The 22,651-nt window shown below is 38.1% G+C and overlaps 4 protein-coding genes across 4 annotated transcripts; all 4 read left to right on the top strand.

Annotated features, from left to right (window-relative positions):
• The first annotated feature begins 1,230 nt into the window (after nt 1–1,230).
• On the top strand, nt 1,231–2,357 carry LOC131783180 (probable G-protein coupled receptor 45). The gene has a single exon (XM_059099917.2). It carries the CDS (start codon nt 1,282–1,284, stop codon nt 2,221–2,223), a length of 942 nt encoding a protein of 313 aa, XP_058955900.2. The 5' UTR covers nt 1,231–1,281; the 3' UTR covers nt 2,224–2,357.
• A 1,547-nt stretch (nt 2,358–3,904) lies between these two features.
• On the top strand, nt 3,905–4,837 carry LOC131783168 (adenosine receptor A3-like). Its single transcript, XM_059099904.2, has one exon. It carries the CDS (start codon nt 3,905–3,907, stop codon nt 4,835–4,837), a length of 933 nt encoding a protein of 310 aa, XP_058955887.2.
• Nucleotides 4,838–10,972: 6,135 nt separating this feature from the next.
• Nucleotides 10,973–14,098, top strand: LOC131783175 (beta-2 adrenergic receptor-like). The gene is made up of 3 exons (XM_059099910.2): nt 10,973–11,026; nt 11,459–11,508; nt 12,886–14,098. The coding sequence occupies exons 2-3, from the start codon at nt 11,484–11,486 to the stop codon at nt 13,968–13,970; spliced, it is 1,110 nt and encodes a 369-aa protein (XP_058955893.2). The 5' UTR covers nt 10,973–11,026; nt 11,459–11,483; the 3' UTR covers nt 13,971–14,098.
• Nucleotides 14,099–20,126: 6,028 nt separating this feature from the next.
• Nucleotides 20,127–22,187, top strand: LOC131783177 (uncharacterized). Its single transcript, XM_059099912.2, has 2 exons — nt 20,127–20,224; nt 21,275–22,187. The coding sequence occupies exons 1-2, from the start codon at nt 20,156–20,158 to the stop codon at nt 21,962–21,964; spliced, it is 759 nt and encodes a 252-aa protein (XP_058955895.1). The 5' UTR covers nt 20,127–20,155; the 3' UTR covers nt 21,965–22,187.
• The last annotated feature ends 464 nt before the right edge of the window (nt 22,188–22,651 follow it).

Here is a 22,651-nt window from a genome sequence, read left to right on the forward strand (position 1 = left end):
ACGCTCAAAAGAAAACATACCACGCAGAAAACAGTAAGCTTTTTCTAAACATTTTTCACGCGCGTTGCAAAATATTTGGAGGATAAGAAAAAAATGGCCTCTATTTATCGCGAAAATATGCTCGTATATCTGTTCTTGGACATTATCTGTTCCTCAACGCTCACTTTTCTCCTTGCCACAAATTTATTTCGTTCCTTGAATTTTGCCCCTGAACGTTTTTGAAAGAGAACGTAACTATCGATTAAAAATATCTGTTCCTCATTCTAATTGTGGATGATGAAGTTATTAGAATCATTCCTTCCATGACTTATGCCGAAAACCAATATTAGGAGAGGAAGTTCTGTTTCATATGAGTTAGTACAGCAAATTACAAAGGAAGACCGTAATTGACGTTCGCGAATTTTCCTCAAACTAGCAGCATTGTTCAAATGAGCTTACTAATGTAACTCGAAAATTAAAAATTGGCACGCGCCTTCAGTCGCCTTTTTTTCTGTGGAACAAGGTCTAGTTGCACAGCTTAATCATAGTCGTAACTGAGTTTACCTTAAGTAAAAGCATACTCTTAAAAATAATCCTTTCCATTCACATATATTGCTACTGTACATTAGTAGTGCCGTATTTGTATCGTTAGTCCGGCTGGCTCTGTGGGAGGATTGATCAATTTGGTCCTGGATCTAAACTAATCATCTCTAGATCGCTTACATGGTTGGTAACTTTTAAAAATATTGTTTTCTGTTTTTGTTTTCGTTTTTGCTTTTTTTTTTTGTGGCGGTACCTGATCAATATTGAGGCACGTTGACATCTCGCTTTGACATCTACATCTCAAATAACGCCGCTTGCCTCATGTATTTTGAAGATATTAGTTAAATTTTATGACATGCTTTAAGTGGATAGCCAAATGGAGTCCCTTACTAGTATAACCAATCAGCATCGCTACCCTTTTATTTTAAGAATTTAAAATAGCTTCAAATATTTGTTCAAATGAATTATGACTCCTGAAAAAATTAAAATTGGTTTTAATCCTTTTTTCAATTACTTGGCCTTAAATTTAATAGTACCATTAAGAAAGAGTTCTGTCCTTCTCCATAAATTAACGTAACAGTTAGGAAGCCGGAAATTAAAATACCGCCTTTGACTTAAGTCTTAATGGATCGAAATGTGGTAAGCAAACATCTTATACACTTCCTACTTTCCTTTCTTTTAACTTCATTAGAACGCAGTACACAGACGCAGACGCACCCAAACTTGCTGTCGTCGAAACATCCCACGTTTTCAGGAAAAATGGGGATCAGAAATTATAGCGGAGCTGTAGTACAGGCTAAATCGTTTGAAGAAATACGGTGCTCAATGGTCTTGACGAGTGGAATACACGAGATTTTAACATACATTCTATTGCTGAACATTATCATATCTGTCACTGCATTTATTGGAAACACGCTGATTTTAGTTGCTCTTGGAAAAGATTCTTCCCTTCCAACACCGTCTCGACTTTTACTCCGTTGTTTAGCAATAACTGACCTAGGCGTTGCTCTCATTGTGGAGCCACTCAATATCACTTATTTAACGTCCATTATCAATTACGATGTGAATCTTTGTCGATTTTCAGCTGTAGCATCGTTCATGGCAGGTTATATGTTAGGTTCAGTGTCCTTACTAACTTTAACTGGAATAAGCGTGGACAGACTTCTAGCCCTGTTCATGTGGCTGAGATACAGAGAAATAGTAACCGTAAAGAGAACGTTTGTAGTCCTTACAACCTTTTGGGTTCTGTCCTCTTTAGTCTCTGCAACGTATCTGGTAGGTCACCAAATAACATTTTGGTATGGTCGCATAGTAATAACATTATGTCTAGTAACCGCAATCCTCTCTTACACAAAGATTTTCTTCGCAATTCGTCGTCATCAGATCGATGTGAAACAACGCACCCAACAACAACAAACCAACCAAACAATACTAAACATCGCTCGATACAGAAAGGCAGTGTACACTGCATTGTGGGTGCAGGCGGTGTTGGTTGTTTGCTATCTTCCATATAGTATAGTCATAGCTTTGTTTAGTCATGAGAGCATTTCATCATCGTATTTTGTCTCTTGGACGGTAACAGTGAGTCTGGTTTATCTTAACTCGTCGTTAAACCCATTTCTTTACTGCTGGAGGATTAGTGAAATTAGACAAGTTGTCAAGGGGACGATTAGGCAAGCATTTAACTGTATATGGAATTAGAGCATTAGTAAGTCACAAAAGATAATATATACTGACAAAAGTTAAGTCAATTTCTGCTCCATTTGAGTTCGTCGTTGAAACTTAATTTAACGTAAGTCATTATCACTTAGTTTGACAATTAAGAGGAAGCGGGATTTTTTTGTAAATAAAGTAATTTTAAATATTATTAATAAATAATGTATATAAATGCTCTTCTTTGCTATATTTGGAAGAAATATAATTCGACAAAGTTTGCTTATCTGAGAAAAAGAATTGCAGAAGGTTTCCTCGGATTTTTCCTATCTACCTATTTATTGGTACGAGGTTAATTCTTAAGAAATGTTGAAATAAAATTAAAACTCTCACTTTTGCCGGAAGTGGATAAAATAATAGAAGAAATTTATACACACCCTAATGGTGATATTCTCCTATAGAGACTTCACTCCATCTAAAATTTATCAATTCCTGCGCGTAATGCAAAACTCTCTTTCCAATCGAGTACGAAACTGCACGAGTTTGTGATTACTTACAAAGTGGAGTCACGTTACTTTACTTTGAGAAGTCCGAGAAGGTATTGTTCCATTTGCTGGATGTTGAGATATTAACTAGAGCATTCTGTATGTTTTGACAGTCAGCTGAGGTTAGCTAAGTGAGTGAGTGCCCTTTAAGATATGTGGCCAACATTTTCATTGGAAAAAAGTTACTAATTTACCAATAATTTTGGAAAGAAAAATTAAACTTTCACTTTGCCGGAGGTGAAGGCAATGATAGCTGGATAGGGAAGAGGGGATCAATATTGATACCTGATAACGTAGTATTTTCCATATTAAGAAAGCTGCCGATAAGTCGCATGTCAAACAAAGTAAACTGAGCCATTTTTTTTTTTTTTTTTCATTTCCGCCATTAAAGAAATGCCAAACCGTTATTAAAAAAATCCGTCATATCTTCTTAAAGGATCAACTCCTCATCAGGATCTTTCTCTCCCATTATGCAATCTTTGATGCAAATTATGAAACAGACTGCAGTAAAAATGATTATATATTTAGGATGATATGGCAGTATGAATGCATGCTGTTCATTTCGAATTTTTTCAGACGCGTCCCATTTTTTCTCACATTGTAATTACTTATCTTCACAGGTTGTTAATAGAGAATCACTATTCAAGAAATGACTGGGAAAGGATTCTGAGACAGAGACGCTAGAAAAGCAAGGAAATGATTCTGTGATTAATTTTAATCAGTATGGTAAGTAAATTAATAATTAGGAAAGTAGTAGAAATTTTCCAGCATTTATTTCAGAGCATAAGGGCCACGCGAAAGACTTCAGCTCTTTGGTTAACTATAGATTTGAATATTAGTTTAATCGTAAAACTTATTCAGCTAATCCGACTTCGCTTGGAATATTTCGCTACCTTTTCGGCGCAATTAAAAACATCACTCCAAAAAAGATAAACATTACTTTATAAAACAAACGGAAATGGTTTAAATGGACTTTTATCAGTTTAAAACAACACGAACACATCAAAATGAAAGTTTGGCAAATTTATTTTCCCAATTTCTGTTTTTGAAACTTATGTACAGAGCTAATATTTAAATTCGTGCCCACCTGCTTCTTATTTTTCAGTTTCAGAACAATTTTCCCGTTGTCTACGCGTCTTACGCTTAATGTGTCTAGAAAGCTACACATAAGTAGATAAGTTAAAATGACGAGTGCAAACTACACCCAAACCGAAGGGCAGGCTGAAACATTCCAAAAGATGCGATGCTCGATGGATGCCACAAGCGCAGTACAAGGGCAACTATTCTATCTAATAACGATAAATACAATTGTATCCGTCGTTGCCTTTCTTGGAAATGCTCTCATCCTGTTCGCCCTCCGCAAGGATTGTTCCCTTCATCCGCCGTCTAAACTGTTGCTCCGTTGTCTAACGACGACGGATCTTTTAGTTGGTCTCATTGCAGAACCAAGCAACATTGCCTATCTGATATCTCTCCTCCTGGGTGAATGGCACCTTTGTCAATTCTCTTCAGCAATATCTTTCATCGTGGGTTATATGTTGGGAACAGTTTCCCTGTTGACAGTCACTGCAGTAAGTGTGGACAGACTTCTAGCCCTGTTGTTAGGCCTGAGATACCGACAAGTGGTAACCCTGAAGCGAACCTTTTCTCTTGTACTTATCTTTTGGATCGTGTGTAGCGTCGCGGCAATATCGTACCTAGTGAGTTTCCTGATAACTTTTTGGTATGGCCTGATTATCGTGTCCTGCAGTCTGACAACCACGGTCTTCTCGTATATAATGATTTTCTGCACAATTCGCCGCCACCAATTCGAAGTGCAAGATCGTCCATGTCAACAGCAACGGAGACAGCAAATTGCAATGGATATACCGCGATACCGTAAGGCAGTGTCCAGTGTGCTGTGGGTTCAGGTGGCATTAATTGTTTGCTATCTTCCCTTTGGTATTGTTACATCTTTGTTCAATAATCATTTGTCATCATTTAATGTTCTAATCTGGGACTTATCAGTGATTTTGGTTTATTTAAATTCGGCGTTGAACCCGTTTCTTTACTGCTGGAAAATTTCTGAAATAAAACAGGCGGTGAAAATGACAGTCAGAGATGCGCTTTGCTGTTAAGGGAATTAATCAAGGCTGGAACGCTATTCCTTACTGTATCAGATCGCCTTGTGAATCCAAATTGCATAAGAAGATGAAGTAAATACATCGAGATAACCTAAAGCTAGATAAGAACCTTATTGAAGTCTCTCATGTGATTGAAAAATCTAAAGCATTATCTTAATAGCTTGTAAAACATCACTATTTAGGAATAACTTTAGTTTTATTTATCCAGTTTTCTTTCGTTTAATGCCTATGGATTTTTGATGAGTTTCCGTAATCTTTTCTCTTTGTAAATTTCTTTTCCCCTGTAAATGAATATCGCCTCTCCGCCGCCTCGATTAGCCTTTATGCCATTAGCAGTGAAAGAGTATCTATAACTTGAACTAATTATTTGCCGTACCTTAAGTGAGCTAATTAAGATCAGTATACATTACTTAAAAGAGCAGACAAACCTCGCAAAAGAAAAAACAGTCAGGAGTAGCTAGAGGATGTCACTGCAGAAATGTCTGAAGGTTAAATTGTGAAAGGAATCGCAAAAGACTTAAAAGAATTAAGATAACATTCTGCGATATTTTATTGCAAAACAGTTTATCATTTAGAACTTTCAACTTCAACGCCGGACAGAAAAAATTTGGCACGAGGCCACGAAGTACTTGCCGTGAGCAGCGAGGTTCGTGCGTCATGACCCGCCGGCCTGAACTAACTCCATCAATAAGCATTATTCACCTGTATATTATGACCGCCGATCTCTCTCATTCTTTCTTTCGCCCTCATCTCGCAGAGTGTTTTTTTATGATTTTATTACGAATATTAATTTTGGTCGCACCGCTGGTTGACTGAGAGGCAGTGCAATCAAAGAAATGTAATCATCTTGATAGCGATTGATGGGGCCGTATTCACGCTTAAAATACTATTTAGTCGAGCTTAGACGAATCAAAATGCGGCGTATCAAAGATTTACAATTTTCAACAGATATTTGTATTAACTGGGTTACGGATGAATCTCAAAGATACTTTTTCACGTAAAACACCCTATGGCATTTCACTGGTTTCATGGTGGATTGTGCAGCACGTTTTGTTAGCACTCGTCCCCTAAAAAGCGATTTATCTCTTGGATAGAGTTGTCTGCCCCCTAAACAACAGAGCCATGATGTCTGAAATAAGAACAAAAAGTTAACGTGACAACAGTCATGAGTTTTGTCAGATAACTTTGCCTCGATTTCATTAATGGCTAAAGGATAGAGCATATTCCACCAGTCGTTCCCCTTTCTCTCCCAACCTGATCTTCTCAATAGGTTCCTTTTCCTTCTGTTCATTCACTAAAATAAGTCTGAGCGTCGGCCCCTTTTTTCTGGTAACACACCGGGCTATACCGTCTAAAATCCATTACCCTAGCCTTAACCTTGAACCTAGTGGAACGAGATATCTCCTTAAACTTGGCTGATTTACACTTCATACAAAGCCCTTTTCAAAGATGCCTCGACTATTCATCCCTTCGGTAAAATTTCAAATCAGAGATAAAAACTATCCTGTTGACTGAAATAAAAGCGGCGATAAATATTTAATATAATGGAAACTGACACAGAAGAACCTGTATAACACCCTTTATTTCGCGAATTCGCTTCACATTTATTATTCAAAAATTCTGAATTTTTTTCAAAGGCATAAGAATTGACGCCAAACAATTTCCCGAATATTTCCAATCAATCGGATAAAATCACACCACTCTTGTCTCCGTAAGGAATGCGCTTATCAATGTTTTGTCTGTCACAGTCTGCATTGATTTCTCTCCAAGCAAACGATTCTATCAGTTATTTGATTCATGTCCCAACAGCAGTTTAACTGCTTGACTTCTTAACAGCAGCTCGAACCTGTGCCTCTCACCCCATGAAAAAGGCACCCTGCAGCTTTTTGAAGTTATCAGTGTTTTGTGCGAATGATGATTACAGCATGCGTTATAAAAATTCAATATCCTGCTTTGAAGTGAAAAAAATAGAATTTAAACTTCTCCAGGAGCCCACACTTAAATGCATCAGTCTCAGTCTTTTGTGTAGTCACTGTACCATTGCGATCCACGAAGCTTGAAAGGATTCGCAAAAATGCTCTCGTGAAAACGACAGAAGAGAAAAAAAGTGGAACGAGTTTAAAATAAATTATCAGGTGGGTAAATAACATTTCGTTCTGACCAAAAATTATCTATCTGTACTCGTTAATCACCAAAAGCTTGCTGTCACCTGCTAACACTTTGTCTCTTTTCGCGATCAGAGCATTTGCGGGTCTCCGACGTCATTGCTTTAACTTAAAGAACAACTTTTCCTTACAGTTAAAACTTAAAATGGCTAGTCATAAAGTTTGAGTAATATTTAAAGCCATCCAAAACTTCCTTCAGCATGAAGAAGATGACAAAATATCAGCTCGTAAATTAAAAAACAAAAACAAAAAGACAAGGAAGGGGTGCATACATAAGCAGTGAAAATCTGAGTGGCTGAGGATAGAGATCGTCAAAGTGGTTAACAATAACGAACATCAAACATTTTGGGCAGTTTGAGCTATTTTGAATGCATACAGGTGACCTTGTCCCTAAGCTGCATAGTTAGACACCAATCCGTCTTAAGGTATTAAGCGAGGAGATCCTTCAATCTATCTGGAGGTATGTTGTTGCGTTTTGAAGCTCATATTAGATGGTGAGGCTGCAAACTAAAACTTTTCTCTTTCATAAATTAATCGATATCAATCGGTATCAAGGCAGTGACATCTATAATCCTATCAAGGCGGTGACAGCTATAATCCTGTTGAATCTTTAAATAAATGTGTTTGGTAATTGAAAGAAGTATCTCCACAATAATGATATTTTTGTACGAATGTTGTGCTCTAGAGAAATATAAAACAAATATTTTACAATAAATTGACAACTCCACAAATCAAATTATCACTCTAAAAACCATTCGTTATTCTAAAAAAAATCCGATATAACAAATGGCTTTACGGCTATTACTCAAGGTGACCAAAGCAATTTTATTTCATAACTTTTGTCGTTACTCTTTTTGAAAGAGATAAAAATTCTATTCCACCGAAACCTGCTGGCAGTCCTGCGTGAAATGAATTAATTTTTATAGCGAGAAAGTTTCACAGTGGAAAACATCTGATTGGGACCATTGTTTCGCCATTGTTCTGCAGGAATTTGTTATCAATATTTGTCCTTGTCTACACTTTGGGATATTTCTGGTTTGAATATTGTCATTGAAATGGGGCGAGATAGTGACAATGAGAGGTGAAAAGTTAATTTCTTGATACAGCTTGATACAGCTTCCACAAAATAGGGGTATTAAAAAAAAACCGTAAAATCGCCATTTTATACCATGATTAACCACTACATGTACAAAGACTCATTCAAAAATACTACTAACATTGATTTCGGGAGGAAAATGGATCAAATTTAACCTGAAAGATTATTATTATTTCATTTGAATGGTTCCACTTTAAGTGACCGTTAAGTACAGGTAGAGGACACCACAAAAACGCCGTTAGGACTCGGTGAAGGGCGAATACGACCGCTTAATAAAGGGAGACCGCTTTGTAAGGTGCTGCTTCATAAACGTTTGACAGTTTTCTACGATCTGTATTCAGTGGTGACCATGACATTTAAGGTAAAGGGAAAATGATAGAAAATATTCTGCCCGTTTGATTTTAATCTTTTTACATCGGAGTGGAAGTATTTGGAAAAAATAAAACGTGTATAAGCAAATCATCTTTTTTTATTTTATAACGAGGTTGTCACAAAGGTCACGCATAGTTTCGACGTTACCAGAATTGATCTGCTGTAGTCTGAGAAAATATAAATGGACATAGCAACTATTTTGCGTGCAGGTATGACATTGTGTATCGCCAACTAAAAAATTGTTATAATTCAATCTTAAGAATTTTAATAAAAAGGTGCATAATGTAAACACTCTTAAATTGAACTTGGTTTGTGCTCGTCATTGATTCGATTCCTGCTGTAATGAATTGAAAACAAAAAGATTGTCAGAATAAGAGGAAATAGAGTCAACTGGTGCGGTTGGGAGTTATAGCGCATTATGCACAAGATTAAATACCACACTATTCTATACTTCTGCACATGAAACAAAAATTTGCACATAAACGTACACGCAAACGTCTTACGCATCTCTTAAAGCGAGAGATTACGAAAAGCAGAGACGATTTGAGGCAGCTTTCGTACGAGTACATCCCAGATTTGTTTTTGTACGTTACGTTTTCTCCCTTCCAATCATTTTTTTGAAGCCTCAATTGCAAGTTTGTTTTTATTAAGAATATCCCTAGATTTTTCAGCAACGATCATTTTCCCTTGCTAACATCGCTAAAAATTTTCGACGAATGAAATTTAGGAGAAGTAATTACTCTTCGCATAGACGATGGTGTGTACACATTTCGGACATGTTTCTCTAATTCGTTTAGCAACTCGAGAATATTTGATCAATCATTCACACACCATGATCAAGCTCAGTTTTGCATAACTTATCTCGTGTTTCTTTAAATTTGTCTCCCGCTGTTCAAAGCGCATTTCAAGTCAGGACGCCCCCTATTGGGTTTGTAAAAAACCTTCTGAAGCCCTGAACAATGCTATTTAGTTATCTGTTCTCACCTTTCAAATGAAAATTATGGCCTCAAACAGGAGTAAAGCGAAATATCATGCTCTAGGGATGAACATATATTTGTTAAATCAGCTTTTGACCAATATTGCAGTTGAAAAAGCTGCATTGAGTTTAAATAATGAATGTAAAAAATAATTATTTCCTGTATGTTTCTTTAAGGATGCTGGAAAAATAGCATGTGTGCATAGCTCTCCCACGAAATTGATGATATCGTATCAGTGAGTCCTTTTCTCATTTGTAATTAACTCTTAGTTCTTAAGTAAACGACTTCCGAGTGTTTACAGTACTGCTAATAGGAAGCGGATGATTAATATGAAAAAGGTATCATATCTACCTGCCAAAATATTTTTTGACAATTATTCCCGAATCCTTAATGGTTTTTGTGTCCACGGGGAGTCTGTTTTTTTTGGTTTTTTTTTTTAAGGGGTAGAAATGCTTTCGTTGCGGATTAATCAAATTTCAGATTTCAGTCGGCGTATGGTTCGTAGAGATGGCTAGAACAGAATAAAAAAAGCATTAACATGTATGGCTATCAACATAGGTTTCCATTTTGCAACGGCTTAAGTCAACTGGTGGTGATAGAAAACAGTAGAAATGGCAATTTTGTCGTTTCCTTGGTTAATAATTCAAATTTTGCATCTGAAAATGTTGACGATGAACAGTTGTCACCTTCTTGTTCATAAACAGACTCAAGGAGTGATATTGGATTTGTCAACTTCGCAGCTGCACTTAGCATTACTAAAAGAAACTATTGAGAACAGCAAAACAATTGTGTTATCTATATTATTGAAATTTCTCGTTTGCGTTTTGTTTAATATCATTTCAGAATGTACGATTTGACCCTCTTTAGAAAGTATTTAAGGTGGGTTTGCACTCATCGTTCGAAATCGACCATTTCCTCTTCTCGTCGTCCTAAAATTACCAAGTCAAAGAACTCCGTAGAGTCATACAATCACAACAGGCCACAAGTGTTAATGACATAGAAGCAAGCCATTTTCGAATTTCGCGTACAATTTTTGCTCGACAAATCTAAAAAAAAAACAATTTCCAATCTTACTCAGGTTTGGGTGATTATCGATATCCTTAATTCTTTAAACTCAAAGATATTATTCGCTTTAGATTTCATTTCAAAATGTCCCTTTTTTAAGCACGAAAAAGATTCCCACAAATGCTAATCAAGGCAAGCCCTCATAGATTAGCCAGCAGCTTTCAGAGAAACACATCTTGATTGTATTTAAATATTTACGTTTGATGGATTGACGATCAGCTGCTGTAAACTTAAAAGAACGACTTAAACCTTGCGCCATCACACAGTAAATGAATTACTGAAAAACACTGTTCATTCGCAAACAAAAGCGGCATTTGGCTTCCGAGTCAAAGGTAAGAGAGCGGAAAAGCAAATTTTGCCTACTTAATGAGCCAAATACTAATTATCTGCTTTGAAAGCTAAGAACAAAACAAAGAAAACATTCTCCCAAAGGTGTCATTAGCACCTTTCCACCCAAGAAGGCTCGTTTGTTTTTCGACCCAAGCCATTCTTTTAATACTTTGACCAGGTTTGTAAAGTTGAGTTTAATAGAAAACTACTCTTCATGATGACAAACTTTAAATTGGAAAATGTCTGACTTGGCTATGGCGTGGATAACAACACTTTTGCGAGTCTCACGAAAGCAAGATTTTATGATCGATATTCGTTCGCATTTCGTGGAGTATAACATCCTTCAGTGTACGAGTTCGATTGTTTCTTCCACTTTAAATTTCGGCCAATTGTGTTAGGCATATAACAACTTGTATCTGAAAATTGTACAGCTAATTTTCATTTCGTTTAAAGATGATTTAATGCACTCACTAAGGTATCTTTTAAGTTGTTAAGTGACCGGCAGAAGTTGGCATTTGTTCAGTACGGTACCATTTTTTTAGCAGAGTACACAAAAACGTCGTTGCTACTACGATTCATCTTAACTAGTTTTATTTTTCTTTCATCACAGATATCTTTTGAGATCATTGAATAACATGAAAAATCAGCCCACACCTGCAGGTAAATTTATAAAAATTCCCGTCAGTTTTAACACGTTTGGAATAATATTGCATTGAGTGCACAAGCCACATTTTTTAAGCAATTCGCACGTATTGGTATATGAGTTTTGAACTTTATAGTGGATAAAATTTAGAGTTTGTAAGACAGAGTCTTTTGATAACGAGCAATTAAAAAACCATTAAGATAAAGGAAACACTTAAAGGATTACCGCAATTTTGCGGGCAGTTGTCTGTGGCTGTAAAAGCTCGTTCGTCGCTCCTCAAAGGAGCCACCGTACCGAGAAGAAAGGCAAAACCTCTTCCTGAAAATCAATCATTTGATAAAATCTTTCACGGGAGAGACTTCAAATAGAAGCGACACTGATTAAAAAATTACATCTACAAAAATCCTAACACAAGAGAAGAACAGAAATCCCATTAATAGTATCCTACAGATCCCACCAGAATAAATCACGAAAATTTCCTGAACCACTAAAGGTGGTAGCAACTAAGATACACAGTGTCTTCTTGTTTCTAGTATTGAAGTCAGTTTGGTTAGTCTCACAATTCGAAAAAAAGTAATTTTGTTTGTTTCTTTTTCCTCACCTTTGTGGAGTAACAATTGCGAAACTGACATAGATAATGACATGTTCTCTCTTAAGTTTGAGGAAAAACAGAAAAACGAGCCAAAGGAAAACGAGGAGGATTGATGGTGGTGTAAGATGAATTGCGGGCGAACTCAAACTTAAGCAAGAGACCAGAACACATATTAGAGAAACCAAAATCTCTGGACACAAAACATTCTCCTTCATGTATTTGCCAGGAATCTGGTGAAAACATAATACTCATTAATATGAATTATTTCACTTGTTGTATATCTTTGGCAAACAACTCTTATTATCGCTGCAATGTTCAAAGTTAGGCCTGATCAGCCCAAGTTAGACCTGATCAGTAAATTCGAAATGGTAAAGAAATAGGACTTAAGACAGCTAAGGTAACTTGGTAAGAAGTTATGGTGATCAGAGTGCTTCTATGCATGTACACTTCTCTATTTTGATTGATGAATGAACTGGGCCTCTATTCCTCAACTTCACCAAACAAAAGGTCATAAAATGTTTCTGAGAAGCTCATCAAATAAATCGCAGTTTCTGTATAATGAACAGAATAGTCCATGGCAAGTTATCCCACAACATTTCCTCAGGTTTCCCTGAGAGATCGCCGGGACCAACTTACAGTCTTGGGTGGAGAAAGGCACTAACCGACAGGCTATCGAGTCACTGACAAAGAGATCCAGATTTCTAGCTTAGTCCCCTTGGGTTTTCAAGGAAACATTTTAAAGTTACTTTTTGGTGAACTGCTGAACACTTACATCTCCTGTGTTTTTTTTTCCTTTTAAAAGGACTTTCAAGAAATTCGACAGACGATGTCACTTCTGAAGGGTATTACAAATCAGTCACCGTTGGACCATTGGTTGTTTGGAGTCTCCTCCTAAGCTTTATCGCTCTCACTATTATTTTGTCAAACACACTTGTTATTTTTTCATTCATCAAGTATGCCAAATTGCGCACGCGCACCAACTGCCTAATAATTAGCCTCGCTGTGGCGGACTTACTAGTCGGTCTCGTTTCCGTACCTGGTTGGCTAATCCTTATTCATAAAGAGGAAAATCAAAGGTCTACTTGGTATAGCGTTCTCATGGAAATATGGTATGTCTTTGAGATCCTTAGCGGAGTGGGGTCCATATTTCATCTAATGGCTCTAAGCTGGGATCGACTGTGTGCCATTGTATGGCCGCTGAAGCATCGTTCATACACTAAAACGAAATATCTGGTTATAATCTTCGTAGCTTGGTCAGTGGCAACGCTAGTGTCAGGGCTCTCTGTAACTGGAAATAGGAATTCGCCACAAGCGTACAACATGACAGTTATTTGCCTGTGTTTCTTCCTGCCTCTTGTTCTGATCTTTTTAGCCCAAGGAATAACTTTGGTCACTATCAAACGCAACATTGCTAAATTTCACCATAGCTCCAGCCTAAAGCGGGATGTCAGAGCGACTAAAACAATTCTTATCATGATAGGCTTGTTTTTGATTGCCTGGCTGCCATTCTTTTCTTTGGGTTTGGTTCGTTTCATACAAGACGACCACTCTGCATTACCCGCAAACGCAATCTTTGCAGTCAAAATGTTGCAATACAGTAATTCACTTTTTAATCCCATTCTTTACGGGCAAAAGTTTCCAGAATTCAGAAAAGCATACATAATGATTTTATGTTCTGCCAAAAGTGATGGTGACAGCGCACGGTTTGCAATTTCTTCATCAGTAAACACAAATAACTTTGGAACTTCTTCGTCCACTATTCGTGCGATATGTCCTCCTCCACAAAGATCTCACAGATTATTACGTGCCTTGATAAGGCAGCATGACGAGAAGATAGACAAACCACAGGAAGAGGAGGAGCTGACGTTCATGGACAGTGGTCTTTGACACTTTTTAAAAGGATTTATTGGATAGTGTACGCCTTCAGTGGAAGCTAGACGGCGAGTATGTCTTCTTAAATGATGTTCATTTAACATGGTGCATTTACAAAAAACCTGTGTTCTCAATTTTGTTTGGGCTGGATCGTAAGAAAGAGAAAAAAGTAGTTTTACTAGAGTAAATAGTGTGCTTTGGCTATTCTTAATTTACTGCTACCCATAAAGCCTTGCTGTGGAAATAAAATTATGAAAGAATTTCTGAGGAAGCTATGCCTCTTCGCCATCGACGTTTTTTTGAGCCATGCCAGATGGCGCCTACGACAAATTTCATAGAGAGCTTTGTTGTGACACAGTCAGTTATTAAAAACGGATCACGTTCCAACTGTTTCGCATTCACTAGGGTTTAAGCAAACCAAACCCCCACGGCAGCTCTAATGAGGACTTCAACAGCCGTACATGTCCATCTTAAAGTTTGTACATTTCATTATCCTCCAATGCAAAACGACAACGTGAAATGACCTAAATTTTGCGTCGTCCGAACTCAATCCTTTCCACCAGTATCACGATTCAAATGAGATATGACGGTTGAAAGGTTCTGACTGCTTCAAGTCCCTTGTATTTTCACTTTTTCCTATGCCTACGTGTACCCGTACCTCCCCCCCGCCCTTTGCTAACTCACGATGAAAACACCATTTCTGATGAAGAATTCGCTTTTCTTTACGATTGTTTTCTGTCGAAAAATTCAGATTTTTGAGTCTTACGATCAATTCGACCCAGGTGATACGTCCTCAGCTGATTGCAAAGCGGCATTCCGAATCGAAAGGGCTGTTCTTTGCCGACTTGCCGATGTTTTACAAATTCCTCCGGTGATTGAATGCAGACAGAGGAGACTTTGTGATGGTCTCTAGGGGCTGTGTGTGCTTCTGAGGCGAACGAGCTACCCTTGTCGATGCAGTGACATGATTCCACGATTTCCAAGACCAGTGTCTGTTTTGAGTTTGATTACCAATGAAGTCTTAAATTTTATTTTTGAAAACCCATGGTCACAGATTGGAACGGAAATGTTCCAAACCCTCTGGCTCTTCAGATATATGCAGAAGCAATATCGAGAAAAGGGTCACCACTACAAAATTGCTTCGGCTTTACAAATGGATCTGTTCGGCCAACTCAAGACCTGACACTGGGCAAAGAGTCGTTTACAATGGACACACGAGAGTGCATGGCTAAAATCTCAGACCGTTACCCAACCCGATGGATTAATTGCAAATATCTTTGGATCAGTAGCTGAGCACTTTATTTACATTGTTCTATCCAATACATAGACACACGTAATGTAAAGATTTTCCCTAACTTGGCTGGTTAAAATATGCCAAAAGATAAACAGTTTTGAGCTTGGTTTTAGTTTATCTAGACCTGAGTATTTGATGTTATATCCAAATAATATCCTCAAGTTGATAATTTTTTTTTACTTTTCGACATCTGTCTGCTCGACACGGTCTATTAAAGTTGTTAGGCGAATTTGGTCACTCCTGGGAGTCAAAAATTGGGGCTCTCTGTAGTTTTGTCAAAATATGGCAAGAGTAAGGGGTGCCTAAGAGACAATAAATTCTCTTTGTTGAATATTATTTGCTCTAGAATAAACCTCTTGTGTTACTTTTCGGAGGGATGTAAGCACGATGCTGCAATGCTAGCTGATTTTGGGCTCCTAAATGACTTAGGACGATTTGCCTTCTCCCCCACATGAGCACCTATGCGTGTTTACGGGGATCCCGCATATCCCCTCCGGACTCTTCTACAGGGCCAATTTCGTCGGGCACATCTCACACTACTAATGAAAGCATATAATACAGCAACGAGCACAGTTCGCACTTCCAGGCCTAGTCCTAGTCTTAGTCAGAATGAACATATCAGTGGCATTGGGGATTATGTATTTTTCCAGGTGATAACCACCTTAAGTTGCACAATGATATTATAGAAGTTATAGCTTCAATTGAACATATGTTACTTAACTCAAAAGAAAATATCATGCTCAATGAAAACAACTTTACTTATCACCTTCGGTAAAACCGAAAGAAACATGGTGTTCATTTGCTGTTGCTTTCGCAGGAGTGCTTGCATAACCTGCTCCTGACTTCCCTGCTCTTTCTTTTTTTATGTCAAACGCCGCGAGCGGTTGTGCGTATATCTAGCCTGACTTGCAGCATTTGGAGATCCATCCTTTTCTGATCTCCGTTTCTTCGTCTCCCCTAAGTTTTCCATTACTTTTTTTCCTATGCCGTCAGCCGTTTCTTTATCCTCTTGTTTAGAGGAAGAATCCGCGTCCGCAAATCATCCGGAGAGATTCTACTTCCCTTTTTCTTCCTCGCTCATTTTCTTGGTAAATTTCTTCCTCAAAAGCATCCATCTCTCTCTCACTACTCTTTTGTCTCTGAGTTGAAACTTTGGAGAGTCAATTCCATTCAGTGTCTCTACTATGGCCTCCTATACCAGACCACGCTCTGGGCTTCCCTTTTTCACAACAAACACATTTCCGGCTGACATTCTCGTAATAGCAACACATCATACTCCTTCGTCCACTCCATTTGCCTGAGAGAAAAGTCGAAGTGGAAACAAATCAAAGAAAGATTGTTAAAATTTCCAAAATTGTTAGATGTAATAGACTCTTTTTTTCCTGCACATTTGATTTTGGTTTCTTACTTCAATTTTCTATCGTCCGTTGCCGCCGTTTTACGCACAACACAAAGGTACGTATGTCACGAAGCCAGGAGACGATCCTTTTTTTCTTTTTTAAACACTATATTATTTATCTTAAACTTCTGGAAACCTTACGACCCCGAACCTTATTTATAGTAGCCGATTACTTATTTATAGTAGCCGATCTGAAGCACTGTTTTTAGCAGCAAGAACATTCTAGACGCTAATGATGACATATCCTTAAAATAACTCAATAGAATGTTCCGGAATATGAAGAAGTTTTTAGCTCAGCTTATGCAATAGCGTTGTGGTAAATCAACGTACTATTAATTTCTGGAGACTTCGTTACAACGTATAAGAGGGCTTCTCTTATGGACCTTGTGAGTAGTAAACCTAGAAATAGACTATGTCGAGAACGATTTCTTTATAATTAATGATTAATGTTATAAATTGTCACACAATGTAACGAAATACTAGACTGATCGTAACGCGAATAGGAAGATTTCGTGACATGATATTTCACAACGTTGTAAACAAAGTTCAACACTGATTTGCATGCGTACAGTGAACTCAATAACGATACCGAGCTAAAGAGTAGCTCTGTGTACAATCAGAACAGCCCCACCCTGCCCATTGTCAACTTCGAAGAATTCCTAGGCGACAACGACGACATTACTGATCAAGATCTCGCCGCTTGGGTTTCTATCGGATGTATCCAATTTCCGAGCTCCGAAGATATCCCGAACGCTGCGACGCCTACGAACACGGCCAGGTTCTTTCGTCGGCCGTTCAATTACTTCGACGCCGATCCTTCAATAAATTCTACCGGTGCAGTGTTTATCAAACCTTCGACAGACAAAAGTGGTTCAGGTCCTCCTGTGGTTGCGAGCCGTGTGGATCATGGTAAAGATGTCTGCGTGCCAAGAAAATATGACATTAACTTAACAGGAACTTACGATTGAAGAACGCGTTCAACTCATATTATTAGTTCACAGGAGACATTTGACGCACAGTTCCAGTCAATAGGGCAAAAAAGAAGAGATGTTGAAGCTGCTATTCTCCCTCCACCCAGCTGTATTCAGGACTAGATGATAGAAACAGAAAATTCAATATTTGATCAGTATTCAGGCATTATGAAGGTTATCAAATCGCGAAATATATGAGATGTAAAGAAGAGTAAAGGTAAAGCTCGTTAGAAAAGTCAAGGATTGCGATAAAAAGATGTAACCATTTAGAGCGACGGAAAATATCACATATAGCCAATAAGAACTCAAGGTTGAACAAGAACTCTGTCTGAAGCGCGGGAAAACGCGAGTGGCTACTTCACTATGGGTTTAAGTGTTGTTAAATAACTATGTTGACCTTAACTTGGAAATTCATCTTAACTTCAATTTTTAAATTTTTTTAAACTCTTGGTTCTGTAGATTAGTCCGCAAAAATAAGTTTCGCTGTTTGTATTAGGTAGAAATTCAGTGCTTTATTTCATGAAGGCGAAGCTTTCTTCCGCAAGCTAAGTTTTTTCCCTAAAAATAACGTTGCATAATGACTGTAAATATATAGAAATCATTTATGTACATAACTTTGTATCTTTGTGTTTTAATGTTCCAAAGCAAAAATGAGAACTGGATTGACCAAATAGTGTTCTGAACCCATACAGAACATGTCTGATAAAAACCAAAGAATCTTTCAGTCAATCTCGAAAACCACCTGATTTTAATTGGTCATCATTCAAGGAATTATCTACAAAAATGTTGTGAGTATTCAAAGTAGGAAATTGTTCACTGCAACCGGAACTTCTTAGAGTTACTTAGTCTATCGGACGTGGGTTGTAATTTAAAACTGGAAATTATTGTTCTCAACGACAATGAAGCGATCATTACGCTATAAACAGCTTTCCCAGTTTGAACTTACGAAATATGTTTATCGCGCAAATATTTGCTAGAACTTCGTGAGCAGAGAAACAAGGGTCTGATCGTTAACACTGGCTCACACATTCCACCTTGTGGCAAACACTTTTGAACACGTGCAAACACTACAGCTATCCAATTTCTATCAATGCTTTATGTCTAGTTTAAACATCTTGCACCCTGTTCTTCATGAAAGAACGAGCAGACATCTCTTTTGCGCTCTTTTCGTTGAATATTACAGTGATCAAATTCCAGAACAGTTCTATTTAAGAAATAGAGCAGCCTTGACTGTGCTCTGTTCTGTTGCAAAGCACGCAGAAAGCGGCTAGAGCATGAGAGAAGTGTAGGGAGAAACAAGAGACGTAGTCTTCTTATCCACTCGAAGGTACTACTTGCCGGCTCGCTTCTTCCGAAATTTCACTTTCAATCAACGAAAAAAAGCCAAGGGAGAAGTCCCAGAAAAGGTCGGACAATTTGGCAGATAGCGTGACAGCTTTGGCTCGGCTCTATGCTCGATACTCTCATAGTGTACGCTCTTTCAACCTATTATATCCAAAATTTATTATAAAGTTCAGTTGTGTATTCTTTGCCGGCCGAACGATCCTTTACCACGGCTTCGATCGAAGCTTTATCCATTACGATCATTACTTCCATATATTTCGACAGGACTCAAACTCTCTCTGTTGAAAGAGTGTGGAGTCAAACGTCCTTACTCGTGATTTCCCCTTCAATCTTGCATGTGTAGCTGACCATGTCACTTTATTTCAAAGTTGCATGTGATCTAAGCTAGAGAATACAATGAAATTTTGGTCAAAAACTGTTCTAAAACACAGACTTTAATCTCTGCAGACGTGGCCTCACGCTTTATTCAATAAAAAAATTATTTCTCTCCCGAACATGCTTCAGACATGTGTGTGTGTCATCCTCGTGCTCTGTTAGTTTTCGTGTTCACTATGTTGCTACTTTTCTTTTCAATGGTTAACGCAGGTAAGCTCTTGCTTGCTATGTATTCGGCAACAAAAGAAATATAGTTTTAATTCATTTACGATTTAGCATTACCAAAGAAGTGCTCTTAAGCACGCTCTAAACTTGCTATACTGTAAAACTTACGTTTACGAGTTTTAACTGAAAAAAAAAAATGTGTAACGCGCTCTTTCAGCACCTCTCATTGCATCCTCGTAAAGGAGGAAATGACTTCTGCGGACGTGATTGCAAACTTATCCTTTCCCAAAAAAATCTCTAAATAAACCAGGAAGTCTGTTTTTTATTATAGCTCACTATTCTTGCAGCACATTCATTATACTTAATGAAGTGAGTATAATGAGGTGAGTATAATTCATTATACTCAAAAGAGTGTTCTTAAACACCCTCTAAACTGGCTACACCATACAACCTACGTTTCAGAGTTTTAATTGAAAAAAATATTGTGTAACATGCTCTTTCAGCACCTCTCATCATATCCTCGTTAAGGAGGATATGATTTCTGCGGACGTGATTGTAAACTTATCCTTTCCCAAAAACATCTATAAATAAACCACGCAGCGTGTCTTTATTTCAGTTCACGATTCTCCAAGCACATTCATTATACTCAAAGATGTGTTCGTCTGTTGTGGTGTTGCTTTTCGCGGTGGCTTTTCCGTTAGAGATTATTAAAGCAGGAAAGGTGAGCGAGTTTCAAATCTGTCGTGTTAAAATTACTTTGACGAGCTGTCGTTTAGTAAACATCTTAAACAGAGGGGACGGTTTTTGAACGTGACTTTCACTGGCACACCCTTAGGATTAAAGAAGCCTAATAGCATCAAATAGACAGAGAATCGAAATTTCTCAGGCGCGGTGCCTACAGTAAAAAAGCACAACTCTCGAACTGTGAAACCAAAACGCCACCAAAACGCACCAATAACGCTAAACCAAGGTGTTATATATAGCAACAAGAAAAATGGCCATAAAGCAGTCAAGATCGCGATCAACACAATTGTTAGCCTGACTCTATATCGCGAGATGAACGAGCTAATGTTCATTTATACGTTCGCTCTTACATTGAGTCTTTATTGGAAATTTCCCCTTGAGCTGATGGCCGTTCCAGTCACTTTAGCTGTGGTCCGTCAACACCCCATCGAGAAGCTCTCTACTACGGAAAATAAATGTTGTGAGGAGTCTTGATAGCTTGAGGTTCAGTTTTTTCACCAGCATTCCCCCATTGTTTCATCCCGAGGTTATTCAACACTTTGCAATATGCATTTATTATTTTGACGCTCAATGTTGGAATTTCCCCAGTTATTTTTTCTTTGTCTGGGAACCGAAGCTGACTTTCGGTTCACCAAATGTTCCTTCTTAGGTTTTCTAGTTTAACTAGGTGGTCTCAACACAAAAAAATCTTTTTTTTTTTTTATTTAGGTCCCTCTCAAAAACAAGTTTGTTTTCAAGCAAATTTTTTTACAGCATGTTTTGTAGTAATAATTCTCAAGCTCAGCAAACCTAAGCAAACAGGTCCGCACTTTGGGTGCTTTGATAAGTTAATTGTTGATCATAACTTCATTCAAAGTTCGCGCCGGGTATATCTGTAAACGGAGTGGTGGTTGATTGGAAAACACAGACGGTGTTTCTCGGAATTGGGAAAATTAAGTAAACAGCCATATACTACTGGTCAGTGGCACTTGCTGAACGTGATAAGCTCATAGCCACATTCCTAATTCTTTTATTGTATTTGTCTCAGTTTTCTCAGGGAATCCACCTGGGAAAAAATAACTTTATAGCCCGATCCTGCCTGGACTATTTAAAAAATGGAGTGTTTGAAAACGGTTTCTACTGGCTTTTCGACGATAAGTACCAACGATACGTTGCTTACTGCGACCTTGAATCGGAGCCGGGTGCAGCCTGGACCCTTGTCATGTCTTGGAATCGAGCGTCCAGAAGCCTACGCCAATTCAGAAGCAGCACTTTTGCACAAGACGCACCAATTAACCACAAGACGCCGAACTGGGACTCGTACCGACAGACGCTCTCTCGGATGAAGAGCCTCCGCAGCACATCGACACACTGGCGAGCAACCTGCAGTTTCAATCACCTTGATAACATAGATTACCGAGACTACGTAAGGGGAAGTTTCAGCAACAACGATATCATGGGTTTTCTTGGACACGGCCAATGCCTGTTGGTGGACTACGTAAATATCCGTGGACATGCAGCTGGCCCTGGTACAACAGCAAGGTTCTGGCAGGTTCATAACACCTACATGCTTCACATCGACAGCAGTCATACTGGCTGTGGGTTCGTGCCCACTGCTGGGTCTTCAGCCAGTGAGGACAACTTTGGTTTTAACCAGGCTTTCAATACCAATTTCCGTTGTAACGGAGGCGATTTTTCCACAACACAGTGGTGGTTTGGTGGATACCTGGCTGAATAACCGATCAAATGCTGTGATTGTCTAGCATTACGCAAATGGAATTTATCTAAATGGACGGAAATTTGATTGATTAAATAGGAATGCAAAATTCTTGACTTTAAAGTTGACTCACGAAACTACTCTAACAGGCATCTAAAGGTTTATGAAATAGTTTGCAATTAGTAGATACTGAAATAAAGTACCTTTTATCCGAAATAAACCGAAAATTCATGTTAAAAATGTATTTTTGTGTACCGTTTGCTAGTTTTTTACCTTAATATTTTTTGTTGTTATTGAAGCGCAAGATTGATTTGTTATACGTACAAAACGTGCATTACTGTTCATGTGCCACGCACTCAATTTAACCCAAAAAGTTTGTATCGTGCCTAACTAGCCCTTCAAAAATCTTTTCGAGCAATATTTATCAGTCGAAAGTTTGTTGGTTTGTTAAACTTTGTTTCAAAACTGACAGCTTCCACAGGATAGTTTTATTAAAGAGGAATACGTCATTTTGCTCGCAGAAAAACAACCGCACTTTCTAACTACGCGTTTGATTGAAACCAAACACAGGCCTATATACATACACCCTGCAGAAACCAGTCTTCAATCGGCTCGAGGCATTCCATCGCTGAACATCAATCGCCTCACGATTACTTTGTACACCATTAAAATGATAAATTTTTTTTTGCTTCGACCTGTACCAGGCGA

This window comes from Pocillopora verrucosa, chromosome 7 (assembly GCF_036669915.1).
Source record: "Pocillopora verrucosa isolate sample1 chromosome 7, ASM3666991v2, whole genome shotgun sequence".
Taxonomy (NCBI): Eukaryota; Metazoa; Cnidaria; class Anthozoa; order Scleractinia; family Pocilloporidae; genus Pocillopora; species Pocillopora verrucosa.